The 25,618-nt window shown below is 44.2% G+C and overlaps 2 protein-coding genes across 2 annotated transcripts in view; both read right to left on the bottom strand.

The window, feature by feature from the left end:
* The window catches only part of LOC140453673 (uncharacterized), a 109,069-nt gene extending 89,690 nt beyond the window's left edge, over positions 1 to 19,379 (bottom strand). Inside the window, exon 1 of the mRNA XM_072548580.1 lies at positions 18,952 to 19,379. Within this exon, the coding sequence (XP_072404681.1) occupies positions 18,952 to 19,379 (428 nt within the window). The remainder of the gene's footprint in view (positions 1 to 18,951) is intronic.
* LOC140456994 (heme-binding protein 2-like) overlaps positions 1 to 25,618 on the bottom strand; it is a 308,917-nt gene that overhangs the window by 256,921 nt on the left and 26,378 nt on the right. The gene's annotated exons all lie outside the window — the stretch shown is intronic.

Here is a 25,618-nt window from a genome sequence, read left to right as displayed (position 1 = left end):
GATGGCCTCCTCCTTTAAACACCAAATTTCCACTCCCACTTGTATTGGAAGGCATCTTCAACCAGCTCATCCACATCCCACATCTCGGCCCTCGAACCTCACCCTCTAACCGCAACAAGGACAGAACCCCCCGGTCCTCACCTTCCACCACACCAACCTCCGCTGACATTTCCACACCTACAAATGGACACCACCACCAGGAATATATGTCCCTCCCCATCCCTATCCACTTTCCGCAAAAACCATTCCTGCTCCTCGAATGCTGCCTGAACTGCTGTGCTCTTCCAGCACCACTAATCCAAAGACTACCTGGTCAGGTCCTAACAAGCCACCCTCCCCTGCCACCGCAGGAAGTGCAAAACCTGCACCTGCCCACCCTGGTAAATCTTCTCTGCACCCTCTCTAAAGCTTTCACATCTTTCCTGTAATGAAGCAACCAGAACTGAACACAATACTCCAAGTGTAGTCTAACCAGGATTCTATAGAGGTGCAGCATAACTTCACGGTTCTTAAACTCAATCCCCATGCGAATGAAAGCCAACACACCATCTGCATTCTTAACAACCCAATCAACCTTGGTGGGAACTATGGATATGGATCCCAAAATACCTCTATTCCTCCACACTGCCAAGAATCCTGCCATTAACCATGCATTTTGCATTCAAATTTGACCTTCCAAAGTGAATGACTTTACATTTTTCTAAGTTGAACTCTACCTGCCATTTATCAGCCCAGTTCTGCATTCTGTCAATATCTCATTGCAACCTACAACAGCCCACCACACTATCCACAACTCCACCAACCTTCATGTCATCGCAAACTTACTAACCCACCCTTCAACTTACTCATCCAACTCATTTATAAAAATCACAAAGAGAGAGGTCCCAGAACCAATCCTTGTGAAACACCACTAGTCACCAAGCTCTAGGCTGAATACCTTCCACCTACTACCACTTGCTGTCTTCTATGGGCCAGTTAATTCTGTAACCAGACAGACAACTTTCCTTGTATACCATCCCTCCTTACTTTCTGAATGAGCCTACCATGGGGAACCTTATTAAACACCTTGCTAAAATCCACGTACACCACATCCACTGCTCTACCTTCATCAATACGTTTTGTCACATCTTCAAAAGAATTCAATAAGGTTTGTCAGGCATGATCTGCCCCTCACAAAGCCATGCTGATTACTTGGAAAACCATAGTTTGATTAGAGGTCATCATAAATCCTGTGTCTCAGAACCCTCTCAAAAAACTTTGCCCACCACTGACTGGTCTGTAATTTCCAGGATTGTCCTAATTCCTTTTGTTGAACAAGGGAAGTACATTATTGACCCTCCAATCGTCTGGTACTACTCCAGTAGACAGTGAGGATGCAAAGATCATCGCCAATGCTGCAGCAAACTATTCCCTCGATTCCTGTAGTAATCTATGGTATATCCTGTCTGGCCCAGGGTACAAACCACCCTTATGTTCTTCAAGATTTTCAACACATCCTCTTTCTTAACATCAACTTGTTCTAGCAGATCAGTCTGTTTCACGCTGTCCTCAAATATCAAGGTCCCTTTCAGCAGTGAATACTGAAGCAAAGTATTCAGTAAGAACATCCCTTACCTCCTCCAACTCCAGGCACAAGTTCCCTCCACTATCCCCGATCAGTCCTAACCTCACTCTGGCCATCCTCTTGTTCCTTATACAGGCATAGAACACCTTAGGGCTTCCCTTAATCCTACTCACTAAAGCTTTATCATGCCCCCTTCCAGCTCTCCCGAGTCCATTCTTCAGTTCCTTCCTCATTCCCTTGTAAACCTCAAGTCCTGAATGATCCTTGCCTCCTCAATCTTAAGTAAGCATCCTTCTTCCTCTTGAAGAGATGCCCCACTTTCCTTGTCACCCAAGGTTCTTTCAACCTCCCATCTTTTCCTCACCTCAGTGCTGGACAGGTTTATCTCACTATCAGCAGGTGCTTCCTAAACAACCTCCACATTTCTGTTGCGCATTTCCCTGAGAACATCTGTTCCCAATTTAGGCACCCCAGTTCCTGACTCATATCATTGTAAATTACCCCTCCCCTCAATTAAATATTTTCCCCACACGGTCTGCTCCTAACCCTCTCCATGAGTATAGTAAAGGTCATAGAGATGTTTTCCCACAAAGAGAGCTGACACCTGGCATGGTTCATTGCCAAGCACCAAATCCAATATGGCCTCCCCTCTAGTCGGCCTATTAGATCAGGAACCCTTCCTGGACACCTGACAAAAACTGCTCCATCCAAACTATTTGAACTAAGCAGGTTCCAATCAATATTGGGAAGTTAAAGTCACCCATGTTAGTTCTGCACATTTCCAAAATCTGCCTCCCATCTGCTCTTCCATATCTCTGTTGGTATTGGGGGGTCCTGTAGAAATCTCCCAAATAAAGTGGCTGCTCCAATCTTGTTTCGGACTTCCACCCACACTGACTTTATAGACAAACCCTCCTCGATGATCTCCCTTTCTGCAACCGTGATACTATTGCTGATTAGCCAAGCCACTCCTCCACCTCTTATCTCACCCCCATTCCTTTTGAAATTATCTAAACCCTGGAATATCTAACAACCATTCCTGCCCTTATGATATCCAAGTCTCCATAATAGCCACAACATTACAGGGCTTTGCCCAATCAAGTGCCAAGCTCTCCTCTCAGACTTTCCGCATGCCGTATCTGCCTGTTCACTACCTATTCCATCACCTGATCTATAGCTCAGGTTCAACCAAGATTGATCTCCTGGCTGGACGGTAATGATTGAGTGGGGAATATACTGGGCGATGAGATCGCAAATTGTGCCGGGAGTACAATTCTGCTGCTGATGGCACACAGCACCTCATGGATGCAGAGTCTGGAGTTGGTGGATTTGCCATTTAGCATTGTGTTAAGTGCCACACAGCTCTATAGAAGCTATTCTCAATGTGAAGGTGGGATTTTGTCCCCACAAGGGCTGTGCAGTGGTCACTCTTGCCAATTGCCATGGTGAGATGTGTCTGGCAGATTGATCAGAATGAGGTCTGTTTCTTGCTCTTGTTGGTTCCCTCACCATCTGCTGTAGACCCAACCTTCAGGATCTGACCAGCACAAACAGTAGTGCTGCTGCTGAGCCACTCTTGGATGGACACTGAAATTTCCAACCCAGAGTAAGATTGTGCCTTTGTAATTCTAACTGCTTCCTCCAAGAATTGTTCAACGTGGAGAACTATCGATTCATTAGCAGAGAGAAGACAGCACATGATAATTAGCAAGAGGTTTCTTTGCCCATGTTTAACCTGAAATCATGAGACTTCATTGGGTCCAAAGTCCATCTTTCAGACTTCCAGGGCAAGCCCCTCTGCGGGGTCTGTGACAGGACATATCTAGGGATCATGATGGTGGTGTCTAGTACATTGTCTGTGAGGTATGATTCAGTGACAATGACCATGTTAGGCTTTTGCTTGACTAGTCTGTGAGACAGCTCCCAATTTGGGCCCTCCCCCCCAGATGTTAGCGAGGAAGACGTTGCAGAGTCAGCAGGCCAGTTTCTGCCAGTCGTTTCAGATGCCTAGGTTGATGCCAGGATGTCAGTCCAGTTACGTTTCCTTCAGAGTTTGTAGCAATTGATCCAACTGAATGGCTTGATTGGCCAATTCAGATTGCAGCACAAGTCAACGACATTGCTGTGGGTTGAGAGTCACGTGAGGTGAGGACGGGTGATTGTCTTCTCTGAAGGACATTAATGAACCAGATGGGTTTTTTTGACAAATTGACAATGGTTTCATAGTCATCAGTACATTCCTAACTCCACAAAAATAGACGGAATTCAAATTCTACCATCTGCCTTGGCAGGGTTTGAACCCAGGTCCCCAGAACATTCACAGAGTTTCTTGATTAATACCTGTAGTCTGAAACATTTCTGGCATTTGCAGTGATGTTCATCTCTCACCAGGGACAGCCTAGATAGGTCAATTAGCTGAAAGAATTCAGTTCAATGTGTGGCCACTACCCTTAGCTACAGTCAGATCCTAACAGTTTGAGAACAGCATTGCAGCTGCGTTTAATTCGGGGACGTCCATTGTTAACTGTACAGATCTTGTAGCTGTGGACCAGAAGATCCACATTCTGAGCTCCCAATGTAAGACAACCCAAACAAAACAGAAAAGAATTCAATTTACCTTCAAACCAGGCTCTGACAGAATTGATCCAGAAGCTAGTCACCATTTTGGAAGCGATGTAAGAACAAACTATCTGACATGCGGAGGCAATGACCTAGCCGTATGATTGCTGGACTATTAACCCGCTCCTCCGCCCCAAAAAAACACCCCAGTTAACGTTCTGGGGATCCGGATTCCAAACCTGCCACAGGAAATGGTGGAATGAGTTCAATAAGTATCTGGAGTCTAATCATCACAATGATGATATCATTGCCGATTGTCAGAAAACAAACCTATTGGTTCACGAATGTAGTCAAGAAAGAAAACTGCTAACCTTACCTGATCTCTTGTGCATCTTTTCCAGTCGGAAACTTGGTAGAGAGTGCTCCTTCATTACAACGGGAGTAAATGTGCACAAATGAAAATTATTTCCAGTGGAAAACCCATGATGGGTCATTGCTCTCGGGGTCAACAAGCAGTTAGTTAGCGGTTATATTTTAATCTGGAGAGGAGCAAGAACTATTTCTCTCAGAGGGAAAGAATGACCGCAGAGGCTGGGTCATGAAGTTCATTCAAGTCTATGATAGACAGATTTTTAAACAGCAACAGAATTTAGGCTTATGGGGAAAAAGACAGAAAAGTGGAATTGAGCATTATGTCTTATGGTCTTATTAGGTTCTTGAGTATCAAGGATTACCAGGAGAAAGCAGGAGAATGGGGTTGAGAAACTGATCAACCATGATTGAATGGTGAAGCAGACTTGATGGCTGAGTCGTCTAATTTGTGCTCCAATGTCTTATGGTCTTATTATTTGATCAGCCATGACCTCATTGAATGGCAGAGTAAAGCACATGAGTTTTTGTAGTCCATGTTTTTTTTAAAAACAGATTTCATTCATATTCCATTTCCTTGTTTCTTATCAGTTGCTTAGTCCTCCTTTGTGAAACCATTTTCATAAAACCTCTTTGCAACCTCACATATTTCCTGAAATGCCAATCAATGCTCAAGTTGGGGCAATTCCAGACTTACACTGCGGTTCAGCAAAACCTCCCTCATTCTGTAATCCATCCTCTCAGTATAAACTCAACATTCCATTTGCTTTGCTCGTTACTATCTCAAGTAATGCTTCCTACAAATATTGGCACACCCAAAATTTCCTTGTTCAATTTTCTGAAATGTCAATCCATTTATTGCAACACCTCACAAAAATGCATCCCCTTATCAGCCACAGTTCTGTCCATTCTGATCACCTATTGATTCTGTTTCTGTAATCACAATTGAACTGCATGATGGAGGGTTCTCAAAAGGCTGGAAGACTGACTAATGTTCTTATTGCCCTGTTAATCTACTCAGATCCAGACAGGTTTTATCACAAGAAATAAGAATTAAATGTCTATATTTTTAATTCCATTGCAGGACTTCTCACAGTTAATTTGAATGGAAAGAATATGAAGAACTAGCATTTGATTTCCTGAAGGAGTTTGAACAAGACGTCAGAAATCTTGAAAAATCTCTTTCATCAAAAAAAAATGGTTGACTAATTCAAACATGTTTTACACAGGAATTGGAATGAAATTTTTCTGAAAGCCTTTTTGTACATATTGAACAGTGAGAGGTGCTTAATTCTGAAATTGTTCTGTCTTGCCCAAACTGCACATTGTGTAATTCTGGTCTCCTTACCTAGAGAAAGGTATACCATTATACCTGCCGACTCGTGAATACAACAACTGTTCGTTAGACAGATTATATACATGTGCCCATATTGGGAAATTGACCAATTCCTCCAATGGCCCATCTCAGAATCCTGGGATCCTGTTTATAAAAGGAGAAAGTGAGGACAGCAGATGCTGGAGATCAGAGCTGAAAACGTGTTGCTGGAAAAGCACAGCAGGTCAGGCAGCATCCAAGGAGCAGGAGAATTGACGTTTCGGGCATGAGCCCTTCTCCAGGAATGAGGAAAGTGTGTCCATAAGACCATAAGACATAGGAGTGGAAGTAAGGCCATTCGGCCCATCGAGTCCACACTGCCATTCAATCGTGGCTGATGCGCATTTCAGCTCCACTTACCAGCGTTCTCCCCGTAGCCCTTAATTCCTCTAGACAACAAGAATCTATCAATCTCGGCCTTGAAGACATTTAGCGTCCCGGCTTCCACTGCACTCCGTGGCAATGAATTCCACAGGCCCACCACTCTGGCTGAAGAAATGTCTCCGCATTTCTGTTCTGAAATGACCCCCTCTAATTCTAAGGCTGTGTCCACGGGTCCTAGTCTCCTCGTCTAACGGAAACAATTTCCTAGCATCCACCTTTTCCAAGCCATGTATTATTTTGTACGTCTCTATTAAGTCTCCCCTTAAATCTTCTAAACTCCAACGAATACAATCCCAGTATCCTTAGCCGTTCCTCATATGCTAGACCTGTCATTCCAGGGATCATCTGTGTGAATCTCCGCTGGACACGTTCCAGTGCCAGTATGTCCTTCCTGAGGTGTGGGGACCAAAACTGGACACAGTACTCCAAATGGGGCCTAACCAGAGCTTTATAAAGTCTTAGTAGTACATCTCTGCTTTTATATTCCAACCCTCGAGATAAGTGACAACATTGCATTCGCTTTCTTAATCACAGACTCAACCTGCATGTTGACCTTTAGAGAATCCTCGACTAGCACTCCCAGATCCCTTTGTGCTTTGGCTTTATTAATTTTCTCACCATTTAGAAAGTAGTCCATGCTTTTATTCTTTTTGCCAAAGTGCAAGACCTCGCACTTGCTCACGTTAAATTCCATCAGCCATTTCCTGGACCACTCTCCCAACCTGTCTAGATCCTTCTGTAGCCTCCCCACTTCCTCAGTACTACCTGCCTGTCCACCTAACTTCGTATCATCGGCAATCTTCGCTAGAATGCCCCCGGTTCCCTCATCCAAATCATTAATATATAATGCGAACAGCTGTGGCCCCAGCACCGAACCCTGCGGGACACCGCTCGTCACCGGCTGCCATTCTGAAAAAGAACCTTTTATCCCAACTCTGCCTTCTGTTAGACAGCCAATCCTCAATCCATCCCAGCAGCTCAACTCGAACACCATGGGCCCTCACCTTGCTCAGCAGCCTCCCGTGTGGCACCTTATCAAAGGCCTTTTGAAAGTCTAGATAGACCACATCCACTGGGTTTCCCTGGTCTAACCTACTTGTTACCTCTTCAAAAAATTCCAACAGGTTTGTCAGGCATGACCTCCCTTTACTAAATCCATGTTGACTTGTTCTAATCAGACTCTGCTCTTCCAAGAATTTAGAAACCTCATCCTTAATGATGGATTCTAGAATTTTACCAACAACCGAGGTTAAGCTGATTGGCCTATAATTTTCCATCTTTTGCCTTGATCCTTTCTTGAACAAGGGGGTTACAACAGCCATCTTCCAATCATCCGGGACCTTTCCAGACTCCAGTGACTCTTGAAAGATCTCAACCAATGCCTCTGCTATTTCCTCAGCCACCCCTCTCAGAACTCTAGGGTGTATCCCATCGGGGCCAGGAGATTTATCAATTTTAAGACTTTAACTTTTCTAGCACTATCTATTTCGTAATGGCAACCATACTCAACTCAGCCCCGTGACACCCTTTAATTTTTGGGATATTACTCATGTCTTCCACTGTGAAAACTGACGCAAAGTACTTGTTAAGTTCTCCTGCTATTTCCTTATCTCCCATCACTAGGCTTCCTGCATCAGTTTGAAGTGGCCCAATGTCTACTTTTGCCTGTCGTTTGTTTCTTATGTACTGAAAGAAACTTTTACTATTATTTCTAATATTACTGGCTAGCCTACCTTCATATTTGATCCTCTCATTTCTTATGACACTCTGTTATCCTCTGTTGGCTTTTGTATCCTTCCCAATCTTCTGATTTCCCGCTGTTCTTAGCCACTTTATAGGATCTCTTTCTTTAATACATTTCCTGACTTCCTATGTCAGCCAAGGTTGTCTAATCCCTCCCCGGTTAATCTTTCTTTTCTTGGGAATGAACCTCTGTACAGTGTCCTCAATTATACCTACAAACTCCTGCCATTTTTGCTCTACTGTCTTCCCGGTTAGCCTCTGCTTCCAGTCTATTTTAGTCAGTTCCTCTCTCATGCCCTCATAATTACCTTTATTCAACTGTAACACCATTACATCCGATTTTGCCTTCTCCCTTTCAAACTCCAGACTGAACTCTACCATATTATGGTCGCTACTTCCTAAGGGTTCCCTTACTTTAAGATCTTTTATAGAGTCTGGTTCATTGCAAAGCACTAGGTCCAGAATAGCCTGCTCTCTTGTGGGCTCCATGACAAGCTGTTCCAAAAAGCCATCCTGTAAGCATTCCATGAATTCCCTTTCTTTAGATCTACTAGCAACATTATTTACCCAGTCCACCTGCATATTGAAGTCTCCCATGATCAATGTAACCTTGCCTTTCTGACATGCCTTCTCTATTTCCCGGTACATGTTGCGTCCCTGGTCCTGACCACTGTTAGAAGATCTGTACACAACTCCAATTAAGTTTTTTTTGCCTTTGTGGTTCCTCAATTCCACCCACACAGACTCCACATCATCCGACGCTATGTCATTCAATACCATAGATTGAATTTTGTTCTTAACTAACAAGGCAACCCCACCCCCTCTGCCCACCTCTCTGTCTTTTCGATAAGTTGAAAAACCATGGAGGTTTAACTGCCAGTCCTGACCCCCTTGTAACCAAGTCTCTGTGATGCCTACTACATCATAATCATTCACTATTATCTGTGCCATTAGTTCATCGGCTTTGTTATGAATGCTACGAGCATTCAGGTAAAGTGCCTTAATGCTAACTTCCTTATCATTAGAGATGTTGGAAGTCATATGATTCCCAAGTTAAACTTGCTTTTTTCTGCATTCTCAGTCTGCCTCAATTTTAAATCCGCCTGGAAACATGCTATCCTGCTGCTTATCTTTCCATTTACCTCCATACTCCCTGTCGCTTTCACTTTCCCTTCCCCCCAACTCAGAAGTTTAAAGTCCTACTGACCACCCTAGTTATCCTCTTCGCTACAACATTGGTACCTGATCGGTTCAGGTGGAGACCGTCCCAACGGTACAGATCCCCCCTGTTCCAAAACTGATGCCAATGCCCCATGAAGTGGAATCCTTCTTTCCCACACCAATCCCTTAGCCACGTCCAGCAGGCTAAGATAAAAGGTAGGAGGGAGGACTTTGGGGAGGGGCGTTGGAAATGCGATAGGTGGAAGGAGGTTAAGGTGAGGGTGATAGGTCGGAGTGGGTGTGGGGACAGAGAGGTCAGGAAGAAAAGATTGCAGGTTAGGAAGGTGGTACTGAGTTTGAGGGTTGGGACTAAGAGAAGGTCGGGGGTGGGGGAGGAGAAAGAGGGGAAATGAGGAAACTGGAGAAATCTGAGTTCATCCCTTGTGGTTGGAGGGTTCCTAGGCAGAAGATGAGGTGCGCTTCCTCCAAACTGTTGTGTTGCTATGGTCTGGCGATGGAGGAGTCCAAGGACCTGCATGTCCTTGGTGGAGTGGGAGGGGGAGTTAAAGTGTTGAGCCACGGGGTGATTGGGTTGGTTGGTCCGGGTGTCCCAGAGGTATTCTCTGAAACGTTCCGCAAGTAGGCAGCCTGTCTCCCCAATATAGAGGGGGCCACATCGGGTGCAGCGGATGCAGTAAATGATGTGTGTGGAGGTTCAGGTGAATTTGTGGCAGATATGGAAGGATCCCTTGGGGCCTTGGAGGGAGGTCGGGGGGGGCCGGGGGGGGGGGGGAAGTGTGGGTGCAAGTTTTGCATTTCTTGCCATTGCAGGGGAAGGTGCCAGGAGTGGAGGTTGGGTTGATGGGGGGTGTGGACCTGACGAGGGAGTCACGGAGGGAGTGGTCTTTATGGAATGCTGATAGGGGAGGGAAGGGAAATATATCCCTGGCGGTGGGGTCCGTTTGGAGGTGGCAGAAATGACTACAGATGATACGATGTATATGGAGGTTGGTGGGGTGGTAGTTGAGGACCAGTGGGGTTCTGTCCTGGTGGCGATTGTCTCAGCCTGCTCCTGCCCCACCGAACTCATCTCTGCAAACCTCGACTCGGTCCTGTCCCCCTTAGTCCAAGAACTACCCACCTACATTCAGGACACCACCCACACCCTCCACCTCCAGGATTTTCGCTTCCCCGGTCCCCAACGCCTTATATTCACCATGGACATCCAGTCCCTGTACACTTCCATCCCCATCACGAAGGACTCAAAGCCCTCCGCTTCTTCCTTTCCCGCCGTACCAACCAGTACCCTTCTACTGACACCCTCCTTCAACTGACTGAACTGGTCCTCACCCTGAACAACTTCTCTTTCCAATCATCCCACTTCCTCCAAACCAAAGGAGTAGCCATGGGCACCCACATGGGCCCCAGCTATGCATGCCTCTTCGTAGGATATATGGAACAGTCCATCTTCCGCAGCTACACTGGCACCACCCCCCACCTTTTCCTCCACTACATCGATGACTGTATCGGCGCTGCCTCGTGCTCCCACTAGGAGGTTGAACAGTTCATCCACTTTATAAACACCTTACACCCTGACCTCAAATTTACCTGGACCATCTCAGACTCCTCCCTCCCCTTCCTAGACCTCTCCATTTCTATCTCGGGTGACCGAATCAACACTGACATTTACTATAAACCTACCGACTCCCACAGATACCTAGACTACACCTCCTCCCACCCTGCCTCCTGTACAAATGCCATCCCATGTTCCCAATTCCTTCGTCTCCGCCGCATCTGCTCCCAGGAGAACCAGCTCCAATGCCATACAACCCAGATGGCCTCCTTCTTCGAAGACCGCAATTTCCCCCCCAGACATGATCGACGATGCTCTCCACCGCATCTCCTCCACTTCCCGCTCCTCCGCCCTTGAGCCCCGCCCCTCCAATCACCACCAGGACAGAACCCCACTGGTCCTCACCTACCACCATATACATCGTATCATCCTCCATCCTTTCCGCCATCTCTAAACGGACCCTTCCCTCCCCTATCAGTGTTACGAAAGGGCCACTCCCTCTGTGACTCCCTCGTCAGGTCCACACCCCCCCACCAACCCAACCTCCACTCCCAGCACCTTCCCCTGCAACCGCAAGAAATGCAAAACTTGCACCCATACCTCCCCCCTTACTTTTCTCCAAGACCCCAAGGATTCCTTCCATATCTGCCACAAATTCACCTGAACCTCCACACACATCATTTACTGCATCTGCTGCACACGATGTGGCCTCCTCTATATTGGGGAGACAGGCCGCCTACTTGCGGAACGTTTCAGAGAACACCTCTGGGACAGTCGGACCAACCAACCCAACCACCCCGTGGCTCAACACTTCAACTCCCCCTCCCACTCCAACAAGGACATGCAGGTCCTTGGACTCCTCCATCGCCAGGCCATAGCAACACGACGGCTAGAGGAAGAGCGCCTCATCTTCCGCCTAGGAACCCTCCAACCATAAGGGATGAAGTCAGATTTCTCCAGTTTCCTCATTTCCCCTCCCCCCACCTTGTCTCAGTCCCAACCCTCGAACTCAGCACCACCTTCCTAACCTCTCTGCCCCCACCCCCACTCCGGCCTATCACCCTCACCGTAACCTCCTTCCACCTATCGCATTTCCAACACCCCTCCCCCAAGTCCCTCCTCCCTACCTTTTATCTTAGCCTGCTGGACACACTTTCCTCATTCCTGAAGAAGGGCTCATGCCAGAAACGTCGATTCTCCTGCTCCTTGGATGCTGCCTGACCTGCTGTGCTTTTCCAGCAACACATTTTCAATCCTGTTTATAAATACTGCCATCTACTGACAGTCAGTCATTATATCCCTAACCAAGAATACAGCATTTCCTCTTCATTCAAAATTATTCAGCCTCAGTAACATCAAAGTTGGCCTCAAAACACCATTTGTGAACCAGTCATTGTCACCAACAACGTCCGCTGTTCCCCTTGACCCCGATAACATCCCCGACATGACCCAGGCAGACTGGACAAACTGACCCAGCTGGACCCAAAATACCTTCAACTCCCCACCAATCCCAGGAGTCTGCCAATACCTCATTACCGACCCACTACTCTCCTTCACTACCACAGTCCCATTGGAACTGACACTTCCCGCCAATCCATCACCAGCAAAAGAACAACCCCTCCTTTTGCCTAGGCTTTAAACCTTATTTCGACCCAACTCCATTACAACCAAAAGCTGCCCCTGAACAGACACCCCCTAATCCTGCCAACAGGATTAGAATTGACAACCACCTGCATTTCTCCTTCACCACACAATACACAGCTCCAACCCCCCCACCTCAATAGTGTGAAACCCCACCCAAAGTGACCCAGGTAGAACAGACTTCTTCCAGACCTGGGAGCACCACACCCCATTCCTTGAACCTCTGAACCTGACACTGCCTCTTCAACACATCACCACCTTCCTCTCAACCCCACCAGATCCATCAGCCCCACTCCCCTCCAAATTTGTCCCAGCTGAACCAACATTTCCCCAACTACAAACTGGCCCCTTGATGGAGGCCAATCTTTTTCTCACTTACCTGACAATATACCACCCCCCACTCCCCTGGAGCCTATCCCCGCTACAATTGATGCAAACTTTCTTTACTCTCCACTCTCGTCGTAACAAAAGGATACAATATAATTTGTTTCTCTAATAGCTTGCTGAACCTGTCCATTAACTTTCTACGGTTCACAATAAAGGACATTCACGCCATTCTGAACACCAACATTTTCCAGTCACTCACCAATTCAAAACATTCCACTTGTTTATTTGGTCCATATTTTGCTCCCATCACATTTCCCAAAATCCTGTTCCATCTGCCATGTTCCTCTCCACTCCCTCAACCCAATATGGAAGAACTATGTGGTTTTCCAGCCACACAATAACCAGAATTTGGTTCCAGCTCTGGTTGATCTGTCCCTGACAGAGCAGTTCTGACTGCTTGTTCATTTTAATAGTCTTTGTAATGAGGATTCCTCTTCAAATCCAAATTATTGGATAGTTTCAGATTCATTTCTGACCAATTTCTGGACATTTTTGTGACATGAGCTTAAAGTCTCCAAACAGTACTTACAGGGGTGAAAGCCAATTGTCCATGGGTGCCATGTCTTTCATTGGGAAACAAAGATTAATCACTACAGCAAAGTTTCTCTGTTGTAATTGTTAAAAATGATTTATTCCCACATGGGGATTAAGGAGGATCTGGTGCCAGATATAATTCCAGAATGACCACTCTGTAGATGAGTTAGTTCATTGTAATTAGGATATGTTGCAGACCACAAAGTACTGAAGTTGTTACATGTGAAATCATGCAGTGGTCAGATTTCAAATCATTCTCTAACACACTCATTCTGAGCGGGTTCCACACTGAATTATTTAGTTACTGGAAAAAGTGTTTAAACAGACTGTGTTCACCATTTGTAAAAGTTGAGTCTTTCATCACAGCATCTGGAAGAACTCCTGTATGTTATTTGTTTTGTCGCCAGTTCTCTATAATGGATTTATCATTTCAACTCTATAATGGAGTTAACATTCAAAAACACACTGGGAGCTGCAGGAAGAACAAGACATTTACTGGGTGAACCTGATCACACTCAAGGAAATTTCATGAGCTCTGAAGGAGTGGGAAACATGGCCACAGGCTAATGTAATGAGATAGGTACTAAAAATTCTCCATTCCAAGATGAGTTCTTGTGAGCAGGAAACTGATTTGTATCCCATCATTACTCATTATAGTGAGCCCCTTTTGTAATGATGTCCCACCTTCATCTGAAAGGTAGTTACACACGAGAATCACGAGGCACCTGATGTTTATTTAAAAGTGACATACAACAGTCACCTTTGTGCTCTTGTGTCAGAGGTCAGAGGTTGCACTTGTTGAACTCTGCAGCACAAATGAAAGGGGGCAGGAAAATGGGAGCTTGCATGGAGGCTCAGGAACAGGAGGGGTAGGTGAGAGGAAGAAGATGGGTGTGGAGTGGAGTCTGGAGGGGGAAGGATCTTATAAGTGGAACCACAAAGTGCCAGACACATTCCTCATGCATTTAGAATTCGTCATGAATTCCCAGTCACACTATAGACACCTCAAATTTGAATTGGAGTGGCCCAGGAACCAGAAAGAGGGAAGAGAGTAGAAGCGGTGAACACTGGTTACTGTTGGAAGGAACAACAGGTCAGGATGAAAACTCCACTCTCTACATGGGCAATAGAATATTCCCTTTTCCTGATAATCAGACACTGGACATAGTAGAGGGGATGAGGAGAAAGGTTGTTTCTCAATCCAGTTCAGTGTTACTCAGATTAATGGAGGTTCAGAAAACTGCTGGATCCAGGTAATTGATTTATTGGCATGTGTACAAAGTACAGTGAAGAGCTTTGTTTATGAGCACTACAGGCATATCACAGCAAGGCTCAGAACAAGATATTTAGACGGAGGACTACAGGTAACATTGATCTCTCTTGTACGCCCTGTGCGATGCAGCACACTCAGCATCATTGGAGCCGAGAGTCCATTCAATAGACTTAACTGCACGGAAGTTGCCCCAGAATCTGCTGGTGGGTGCATCATTCTCTATATGGCAGCACCTCCCAAAGGTTTAATCTACTTTCCTAGTCTTTCCAGTACAGTGGCATTCTCTGGTGTCTGTACTGCTTCACAGAAAAACTAATTCAAATCAAAAGGACCAGATATTACCGACAGCTTGTATCCCCTGTCCCTATTTGAACCCTCGTGACCATGTTCCCTCCTCTGTCACCATGGCCTGGGCAACATCCTCCTCTTCTATTAAAGATAGATGCAAAGTGTTCATTTCACACCTTAGCCATACCACCTCCCTCCTTGTAAATCCTCTCTCTGGTCTCTAATCGGTTCTATTCTTCCTTGATTTCTTATCTCTCTATTGAAGAGTGGGATTCCTCTTTGTTAGCTGCTAGTTTTTGTCATAATGTGCTTTTTTTTGCCTCACCTCTGAACTTTTAACATGCCAACAGCTTCTTAACTGTATTTTCTGCCATACACCTTATTTAGAAGCACTTTTCTTGCCAATGTTGCTTTCTACCTCCTTTCTGATTAAGGGACTCGATTTTTGTCCTACCTTCTCCTGTTTGGAGGGACCATACTTTAACTGGACCTCAACCATCTCTTTTTGGAAGGTAGCCCATTTCAGTTCCTGGTTTTCCTGCCATCCTCTTTGTTCCAGTCAATCTGACCAGCTTTCTTGTCAAATGTTTTTCTCACCCTGAATTGCTGCATGTCATTCTCCAACACCATCTTGTAGCACCAGCTCCAATGATCATGGTCTCCTGTCTCCTACTACCACTTCATCCAAGTTGGCCCAACTCATTTCCAAGGGTCAAGTCCAACAATGTATCTTGGTGAATGAGTGGAGTCAATCCCATGGTGACTAAATGTATTACATTGCTCTAGTCATTTGTAGTCAATGTAATATTGCAGACTGAATACACTGATTAATATGTTTGTTTTAGTTTAGTCATAATCAATTAAACACCAGTTTGTCAGTAAACTTGGTCAGGTTCCATTGTCGGGCTGCAAGAGGATGAGCGCAACAACATTGGGTTCATTGCGTTACAGCTTTTGTTGAATTCCTCTTTGGCTCGTCTGTCCCAGTCATTTGTTGACAAGACAGTGGGACTCACCATCTGAATTTTAAAAATTACTGTAGAGAACAGCAACAGGGAAACCCGTTTATGGCAGCCTAAACCAGCTCAAGTTCTCCTATCCCTTCACATCCACCCCAAATTCAAAATAAAGATCCCAAGAGAGTTTAAGCGTCAAGGAAATGTGAAACTGTGCTTTGATGCAGGAAACAAAATGGGTACAGCAAATGGCATTTTTAATATATTTATTCCAACAAAATGCTGGTTCAAATCTGGGAGGAGGTTCTGGAACTGCACAAGATGTTAGTGTGACTGCACCCAGAATATTGCTGGACTGAAAGCCATTCCCCACACACTATTTGACTTCATCTCCAATGTCTGTTTGGCTGTGTATTTCAGGTATACAATAGGCCAAGTGCTCTCCATTTAATGCAGACTCCTTCTCTGAATTAGTGGAATTATTCCTCTTAAAATCTTCAATACTTCACCACATTCATTTAACTGAACTATGGAAATTTTATTTTTCATAAAAGTCATGATATCAGTGATTTCTCTCCTGTGTAGGAATTGAACAGGAGACAGTGTTGCAATGTATCATCCTGAGAATGCTTACCCAATAGTTAGAAAAACATAAGCACACATGGTCTCTAAAGTAGTGGCTTCTTCACTCCATGCAAGAAGCCTGTGAACAAACTGCCTGTTAACAGGAATCCATACTAGGATAGATCATTTCTTCAATCAGTGATTCTTTATTGGGGGGGGGGGGGGGGGTCTATAATACAATACTCAGAGGGAAATTGAGAAACAAACTTGTAAGGAAACCTCTGCTATCTGCAACAGTACTAGGGTACTTATGGTAGAGGAAAGAACAAACATCAACTGGGACTAGGGCTGGGGCGGGGGCGGGGGCACAGAATTTGTTTAGTGCACAAGAAAATTTGAATGTTTATATGTGCACCTCTAGAGAAAAGGTGTACAACTTGACCTACTCTTGGGAAATAAGGCAGGGTGAGTAACAGCTGTAGTTGGGGGAACATTATGGGACTAGTGACCATAATTCTGTGAGTTTTGAAAAAATGATAAGGATAGACCGATCTAAAAGCTGAAGTACTAAATTGGAGGAAGGCCAATTTTGACAGTATAGGGAGAGATCTTTCAAAAGTTGATTGGGGCAGATGTTTACAGGTGAAGAGACATCTGGAAAATGGGAAGCCTTCAAAAGCAAAATAACATCCAGAGACACTATGTTCTTGTTAGGGTGAAGGGCAAAGCTGGTAGGTGGAAGGAATGCTGGATGACCGAGAAAGAATTTGGACAAAAAGGAAGCATATGTCAAGGTATAGATAGTCAAGTTAAAGTGAATCCCTAGAAAAGTATATTTCTATTGCCTGTTACACTGAACAGGGAAATCAGGAAGGCAAAAAAATGAGACATGAAATACCTTTGGCAAATAGGGTTAAGGGAAATCCAAAGGTACTCTACAAATATTCAGGACAAAACAGTAACCAGAGAGAATAGCGCTGACCACTGGTCAGGCTCACCAGTCTATTGTTGCCAGGCTTTGCTTATAGCCTTAAGCAATAGCACATTAGCCAACCTTCAGTCTTCCATTAGTTCACGTGGCTGTCAATGACAAATATCTAAGAAAATAAAAAAAAGGGGCCAAGTAATCTTACCTGGCTTGCAACAATGCTTGGGAAATACTGGCAATTTATCTACCTTGATAGACTTCCAGCATCTCTTCTTATCTTGGATGAAGACTTTTCAATACAATCACTACTTTGTTTCCTACAAGTACCACAGCGTCCATGTCATTATTTACCGTGGAGAGGGTGCGAGATATTCATTTAGTATCTCACCCATCTTGTGTGGTTCCAGACAGGAGTCACATTGCTCTTCAGTGAGAGCAATTCTTCCCCCTAGTTTCTCTTCTGCCTTTCGTGTACTCAGCCTCTTCAGATTCTCCATAACTATTCAAAGCTACCTCATGTTCTTTCTGATTTCCCTCTTGAAGATATTCTCACTGCTCTTCTACCTCTCTCAGGATTCACTTGACTCCAACTGGCTATGTCTGACATATGCCTCCTTTTTCTTGAGCAGAACCTCGGTTCAGTGTATCCGTTGCTCCCGATGCAGTCTCCTCTACATTGGGGAGACTGGGCGCCTCCTAGCAGAGCACTTTAGGGAACATCTCCGGGACACCTGCACCAATCAACCACACCACCCCGTGGCCCAATATTTCAACTCCCACTCTGCCAAGGACACGGAGGTCCTGGGACTCCTTCACCGCCGCTCCCTCACCAGACGCCTGGAGGAAGAACACCTCATCTTCCTCCTCGGAACACTTTAACCCCAGGGCATCAATGTGGACTTCAACAGCTTCCTCATTTCCCCTTCCCCCACCTCACCCTAGTTCTAAACTTCCAGCTCTGCACTGTCCCCATGACTTGTCCTACCTGCCTATCTCCTTTTCCACCTATCCACTCCAGCCTCTCCTCCCTGACCGATCACCTTCATCCCCTCCCCAACTCACCCATTGTACTCTATGCTACTCTCTCCCCAACCCCACCCTCCTCTAGCTTCTCTCTCCACGCTTCAGGCTCACTGCCTTTATTTCTGATGAAGGGCTTTTGCCCGAAACGTTGATTTCGAAGCTCCTTGGATGCTGCCCGAACTGCTGTGCTCTTCCAGCACCATTAATCCAGAACTAAATCAAGCCAAGCTGTAACACAAATAGGAAGGACTCAAGAGGGATATGGGCCAAATGGGATCAGATTGGGATGCCTGATCAACAGAGGAGTTTGACCAAAATGTCTGCGTTCTTGCTGTCTGATTCTATTCCCTGTGTATATTAAATACAGATAAAAGGTCAGATGCAAAAAGCCATTTCTCCCTTCAGTGAGACCTCTACCCTGGGCAAGATGAACACAGGGGGGAATCTGGTTTCTCCAAACAGCAACATTCCCATCCTGGGGACAGATTTCACTCATAGCAGCAGGAGGAGGGGGGGGGGGGGGGGTACAGTGAGTGAGGGTCAGTGCAGCCTGATTCCCCTGTGCAATACCCTCTCCCTCTCACCCAGGGGGGTGACAGTGAGTGAGGGTCCGGCTGGTGTGTGCTCACCTGATGAAGGTGGTCTTGCCGGTGGAGTACTGACCGACCAGCAGCAGCATGGGCTTGTTGTCGAAATCCGCATTGTCCAGGGCGGGCGAGTGGAACTCGTGGAAGCGGTAATGTTCCTCCAGGGGAAGCAGCTTGCTTTTGTAGAGCTTCTTCAGGCCGTCCGTCACCGTCTGAAATACCTCGGGATCCTTCTTGCCGCGGTCATGCGCCCCCAGCCAGCTGAACATGCTGCCGGATAACCTGGGAAAATGTAAACCCAGACTAAAGCAGCAGTTTACAGCGACAACAATAACCTCCTTAAAGCCCGAAGCCCGTCCCTCCTCCTGAAAGTCTCCCCCGAAGCCGCTCCGCTTTAAGGAGCCGCAGCTCGAGACAGCTCCCGCCCCCGCGCGCCGTCCTCTTCCAGTGACGTCAACCAACGGCTTCATCCTGCACGCGCGGGTCGGGGGAAGCGGGAATTAGGCCGTTCAGCCCATCCAGTCTGCTCCGCTATTCAGGCGTGGCTGATAAGTTTCTCGACCCCATTCTTCCCGTCACCGTTGACAGTCAAGAACTTCGCCATCTCCGTCTTATCTCACTGAACTAGCCAGTTTCACCGAGCTTACTTGACTAAATCAACTAACCAGCTTCATCAAATTAGGCAACTATGTTAGCTCACTTGACTAAATTTAATTAACAAACTTCGAGTTAACTGACTGACTTAGCTCATTAACCCAATTAACTAACTAGTTTCACCATGATTTGGAGGTGCTGGTGTTCGACTGAGGTGTTCCAAAGTAAAAAATCGCACAACACCAGGTTATAGTCCAACAGGTTTAATTGGAAGCACCAGCTTTCAGAGCACTGTTCCTTCATCAGGTGGTTGTGGAGCATAAGATGGTAAGACTCAGAATTTATAGCAAGGGTTTACAGGGTGATGTAACTGAAATTATATATTGAAAAAGACCTGGATTGTTTAAGTCTCTCATCTGTTTGAATGACCATGTTGGTTTCCACGATTTGGAGATGCTGGTGTAACGAGTAGTAGTGCTTTTACGCATGGCGATGCCTCCCATCATGTATGTGGCAGGTACTCATGTGACTCAGTCAACATTGTCTATCTCATACACTGCAGGCAAGGATGCCGAGAGGCATGGTACATTGGTGAGACTGACAGGCTGTGGCAATGAATGAATAGAAACCGCAGAACAATCAACAGACAGGAGTGTTCCCACCCAGTCAGAGAACACTTCAGCGGTCCAGGACATTTGACCTCAGGCTTAGAGTCATAGAGATGTACAGCATGAAAACAGATCCTTCGGTCAACCTGTTCATGTCAACCAGATATCCCAACCCAATCTCGTTCCCCTGCCAGCACCCGGACCATATCCCTCCAAACCCTTCCTAATCATATACCCATCCAAATGCCTCTTAAATGTTGTAATTGTACCAGCATCCACCACTTCCTCGAGCAGCTCATTTCATACACGTACCACCCTCTGTGTGAAAAAGTTGCCCCTTAGCTCTCTTTTATATCTTTCCCCTCTCACCCTAAACCTATGCCCTCTAGTTCTGGAATCCCTGACCCCAGGGAAAAGACTTTGTCTATTTATCCTATCCATGCCCCTCATACTTTTGTAAACCTCTATAAGTTCACCCCTCAGCCTCCGACGCTCCAGCGAAAACAGCCTTTTCAGCATCTCCCTGTAGTTGAGATCCACTTCCGGGTGGCCATCCTCCAAGGCAGACTTTGGGACAGGCAGCAATGAAAAGTGGCTGAGCAGAGGCTGATAGCCAAGTTTGGTACCACTGGGGCTGGCTTGGGTTCATATCACACTACAGGTGACCCCATTGCACTTTTCACCACACACTCATACATACACACTCTCGCAGACTTGTACTCATTTATACTCACTCCCCTGCTCTTCACAGATTTACACATAAAAGTTTGTGGAGTGAATTTGTCCTTGCAGAGTTACATTTTACTTTGCTCAAAAACTGCATGAATCCATGTAAGTTTTTATAAATTCATTTTTTTAGATTAGAATCAGTCTAAACATTGTGAAACAGACAGTATCACACAGGGGAGCTCACACCTTCAATACATTATCTGGGGAGGCAGACACTAATTGTTAAAATTCACTTGAGAATGTAACTTTTAAAAAAATGTTTTGTGATTTACATATGAAAGAACTGAAACCAAGATGGTCATTCTAACAGATGAGAAACTCAACAAACAATCCAGGTCTTTTTCAATGTATAATTTCAGTTACATCATACTGTAAACTTTTGCTATAAATTCTGTTTTATAATCTTACACTCCACAACCACCTGACGAAGGAGCAGTACTCCAAAAGCTGGTGTTTCCAATTAAACCTGTTGGACTATAAACTGGTGCTGTGTGATTTTTTAACCTAGTTTCACCAGGAAACTGCTGAGTTAACTCATTCAGCTAGATTAGTCGGAGGTGCTCCCCTTCAGAAAGGCAAATGCAGGACTTATACACTTAATGGTAGGGTCCTGGGGAATGTTGCTGAACAAAGAGATCTTGGAGTGCAGGTTCATAGTTTCTTGAAAGATAGGATGGTGAAGGAGGAGTTTAGCATGCTTTCCTGTATTGGTCAGAGGATGGAGTATAGGGATTTGGGGGGGGGGTCATGTTGTAGTTGTTTAGGACATTGATAAGACTACTTTTAGAATAGTGAGAAATTTGAAAGTGTTCAGAAAAGATTTACAAGGATGTTGCCAGGATTGGAGGGTTTGAGCAACAGGGAGAGGCTAAATAGGCTGGAGCCATTTTCGCTGGAGTGTCAGAGGCTGAGCGGTGACCTTATAGAGATTTTTAAAATCACAAGGGGTATGGATAGGGTGAATAGACAAAGTTTTTATTTTCCCCTGGAGTGGGAGAGTCTGGAACTAGAGGGCCTACATTTAGGGTGAAAGGGGAAAGATGTAAAAGGGATCTAAGGCACGATGTTTTCAGGCAGAGGATGGTTTGAGTGTAGAATGAACTGCTGGAAGAAGTGGTGGAGGCTGGCACAATTGCAAAATTTTAAAAGGCATCCAGGTGGGCATAGAGGGATGTAGGCCAAGCGCTGGCAAATGGGACTAGATTAATTTTGACGATCTGGTTGGTATTAATGAGTTAGACTGAGAGGTCTGTTTTTGTCCTGTATATCTGTATAAGTAAATTAACCAAATTACGTGAGTTTTCCAACTGAGTTCATTTAATTACAATATCTAAATAGCTGAACTCCATTAACAAACTGAGTTAGCTCAATTCAAACAGCTGAACCCAGTTAAATGACACTATTAACTCTCAACTAGGTTAACAAACTAGTCCAGCTGACACAGTTGGGTTAATGAAGTGTTCAATCACTTTAACCTTTTCAACTGAGTTAGTTAAAAAAGCTTTATCCACTCAACTGACCTAAGTAGTCAATCGACTCAACTGAATCAACTAACAAAGTTAAGCTTCTGAACCAGATAATCATGAGTCTTGTATTCTCATGTATCTACTACCCCTCTCCTTCAAGCCTAGCCCTGAAAAAGGGTTATACCTGAAATGCTGATTGCTTGACTTTCTGATGCTGCGTGGCTTGCTATATTCTTCCAGCCTCCTGGTCTTCTCCTTTGGTAGTAGAAATCACACACTTTGTACATATAGTACTGTCAAAGGAACCAAGGTGAGTTTCTACAGTGTGTTTCATATATACTTGTCACATATGTACAATAATGTTGATTTTGTAACAAATTCTAATTGCTTTTTTAAAATGGACTCAGTCTTTTTTTTAAAAAACTTCCAAAATGTCTTCTGACTTCTCTTGTGATTCAGCTACCATTAGCCAGTTGATGAAACCAGACTGTACTTAAGAAAGATCAAATGTTATAAATTCAATAAGCACTTCTACAAATATACATTAAAATATAAGAACTGTAAGAGTAGCCATTTGAGTCTAGCCTGCCCTGCATTTCAATAGCTTCATGGCTGAGCTGTCCAAGAACTTAACTCCTGTTTTGTGTGAGCTCAGAGTACTTGACTCCTTGCTGTTTTAAATACATTCAATGATCTAGCCCCCATAGTTTCCTATAGTCAAGAATTCCAGACATTCATTATATTTAGATAAGTGATTCCTTCACATTTCAGTTTTAAATGCATGTCCCAATATTCTCCTGCTAACTGGAAACAGAAACTCATTGACAGTGGCTTCCTTGCAGGTATTTCCTATTTTACTGAACATGGAAAATAGTAACCATTCAATTCAGGAGCTGAGACTTGGAGTTATCTTGCGAAATGACAAAGGATAGATTTATGCTAATCTAATACTTAATATAAAAGCATGATTTCACAGTCTGTGATAGCAGCCATGTTGGGTTTTAAACTCTGGACCTTCAGATTGAGACTAACATGCTGCCTACTGTGTCATCAGCCTGCTGAAGGGCTTATGCTCCCGAAACATTGATTCTCCTGCTCCACGGATGCTGCTTGACCTGTTGTGCTTTTCCAGCACTACGTGCTGAACTCTGAACTCCAGCATCTGCAGTCCTCACTTTATTGTGTCTTTATAGTCTTTATTGTAAGAGAACTTGACAGGAGACGTAAATGGACCTTTTCAGATTGGTAAAAAGTATAAATTCATGTGCTGAATGCTATGCTCATGGTTAATTTTAACCAGCAACACAGAAAAGATTTATCCTGTGTAGTAATCTACAGTGTGTAGTTAAAATTCGAGAGGCCATGAACTATTTAAAGTACAAATTAACAACTTTTATTAAAGTATAACAGAGAATAACTAACTAACAACTATTTTATAACTCCTTCCTCTAACCTGTCCTTTACTCTTCGTTCTATAATACTAACCTGATAAAACCACTGACTTAAGATTTACTGAAAAATTCACATTTCAAAACCAGTCAGCAGTCAAATCTTCTCTTTATCTTCCTTGGTAGATTTGCCCTACAGGTCAGTGTGCAAACTCCACTTCTAGACAAGTACCTCCTGAGAGTTCTGACTAGCAGCCTATATCTGTTTGGTCTTTTGGCAATTCTCTAACTGTTCAAATTTCTCCTGGTCTTATACCCCCAAAGCATCAGATTGTGTCATTGGCTTTTAATATTGTCAATATACTAAATTCAAACTTGATTGCAGTCTTTTGTTTTTGTGTGGGGGGTATAATTTAAACTGGCCTAATTCAACCAGCTACCTTAGCTACTGGACCACATATTACATTGATCTTGTTCAGAACACTTGGTGTTGTCAGGTCGTTCTGCTCAATTTTAACTCTTGAGGTAGAGTATACCTAAATCTTCATAACATGAAGGCATCAATGCTGGGCCCTCAATGTTTTACAACTTTTACAAATGATAAATGAAGTATCAAAAGTATGGTTGCTAAATTTGCTGATGACACAAAGGCAAGTAGAAAAGTAAGTTGTGAAGAGGACCGAAGGATAAATGTAGATTTTGAGTGGACAAATGGTGTGCAATTTGGGAAAATGTGACATTTCTCATTTTGGCAGGAAGAATAAAAAAAATTATCTAAATGGTGAGAGATGCAAAGGGATTGAGGTGTCCCAGTGCATGGATCACAAAGATTTAGCATGCAGATGCAGCAAGTAAATTATAAAAAATAATGTCACCGTGAAGAGAATTACAAACAAAAGTATGCAGGTTAATCTTCTATTAAAGTGGACATTGTGTAAGGAAGAAGAATTTGAGGAATGGGATAAGGCAACAGTGGTTAACCAGGGAAGTCTTAGTACAGTCACAGATTGAAAAGGAGAAACAAAATTGTGAAAGGTAACTGTTAAGCCAGAAAGTTGAGACAGCTTTAAAATAGAACACAGTAGTAATAAAGGATGAGAACGTAAACATTTGAGCATAAATCTCAAGTAATATCAAGACAGACAGCAAGTACTTAAGAAAGGGAGGTGCCAAAGTCAACACAGGCACCTTTTTAGAGAAGAGTTGAATAAATACTTTGCTTCAGTCTTCATAGTACAACACATTTAAGAGCATTTCAAAATTACCTCAAAGGGAAAAAAAGACAGTAAGTATGTAAATAACAATAACCTGAAGAAAAAGTGCAAGGGAAATGAATGGTGCAAAAGATTGAGTTGCCTGGACCAGATGGGATATATCCTAGGACATTAAAGGAAGTACCTACAGAAATAATCATGCACTAGTAGTAATTTTCCAAGAATCCTTAGATTCTGGAAAAGTCCCACTTGGTTAGAAAACTTATTTAAAAAAGGAAGGAGACGTAAAACAGGTTACTTTAGACCAGGTCACTTACAATTTGTTATTGAGAAAATAGTCTATTAGGATGGAATAGCAAAGCATTTAGCAAATCATAATAAAATCAGTCAGCAATTTCTGAAGGGGAAATTGTCCTGAAACAAATAACGAGAATTCTTTTGAGAAGATAAGGAGTTTGGATAAAAAGGATACAGTGTGAAGACAATGTTTTTTTTTGTTTCTGAAAATGTTTGAGTTAACATATATTAGGCTCCTTAATAGGGTAAGAGTCCATGGTATTGTAGGTAGTATACGTGTATGGATAGAATTTGTCTTGCTCATAGAAGACGGAGGATAGCAACCCTAGAACTAATTGAGTGCTATGAAGGGAACCAGTGTTGCGGTCACAAATACTTGCAATAAACAGTACATCAATGACTCGGATGTGGAG

The sequence above is a fragment of the Chiloscyllium punctatum genome, chromosome 3 (genome assembly GCF_047496795.1).
Source record: "Chiloscyllium punctatum isolate Juve2018m chromosome 3, sChiPun1.3, whole genome shotgun sequence".
Taxonomy (NCBI): Eukaryota; Metazoa; Chordata; class Chondrichthyes; order Orectolobiformes; family Hemiscylliidae; genus Chiloscyllium; species Chiloscyllium punctatum.
Note: the sequence above shows the minus strand (reverse complement) of the source record. Positions and strands in the feature narration are given on the sequence as shown.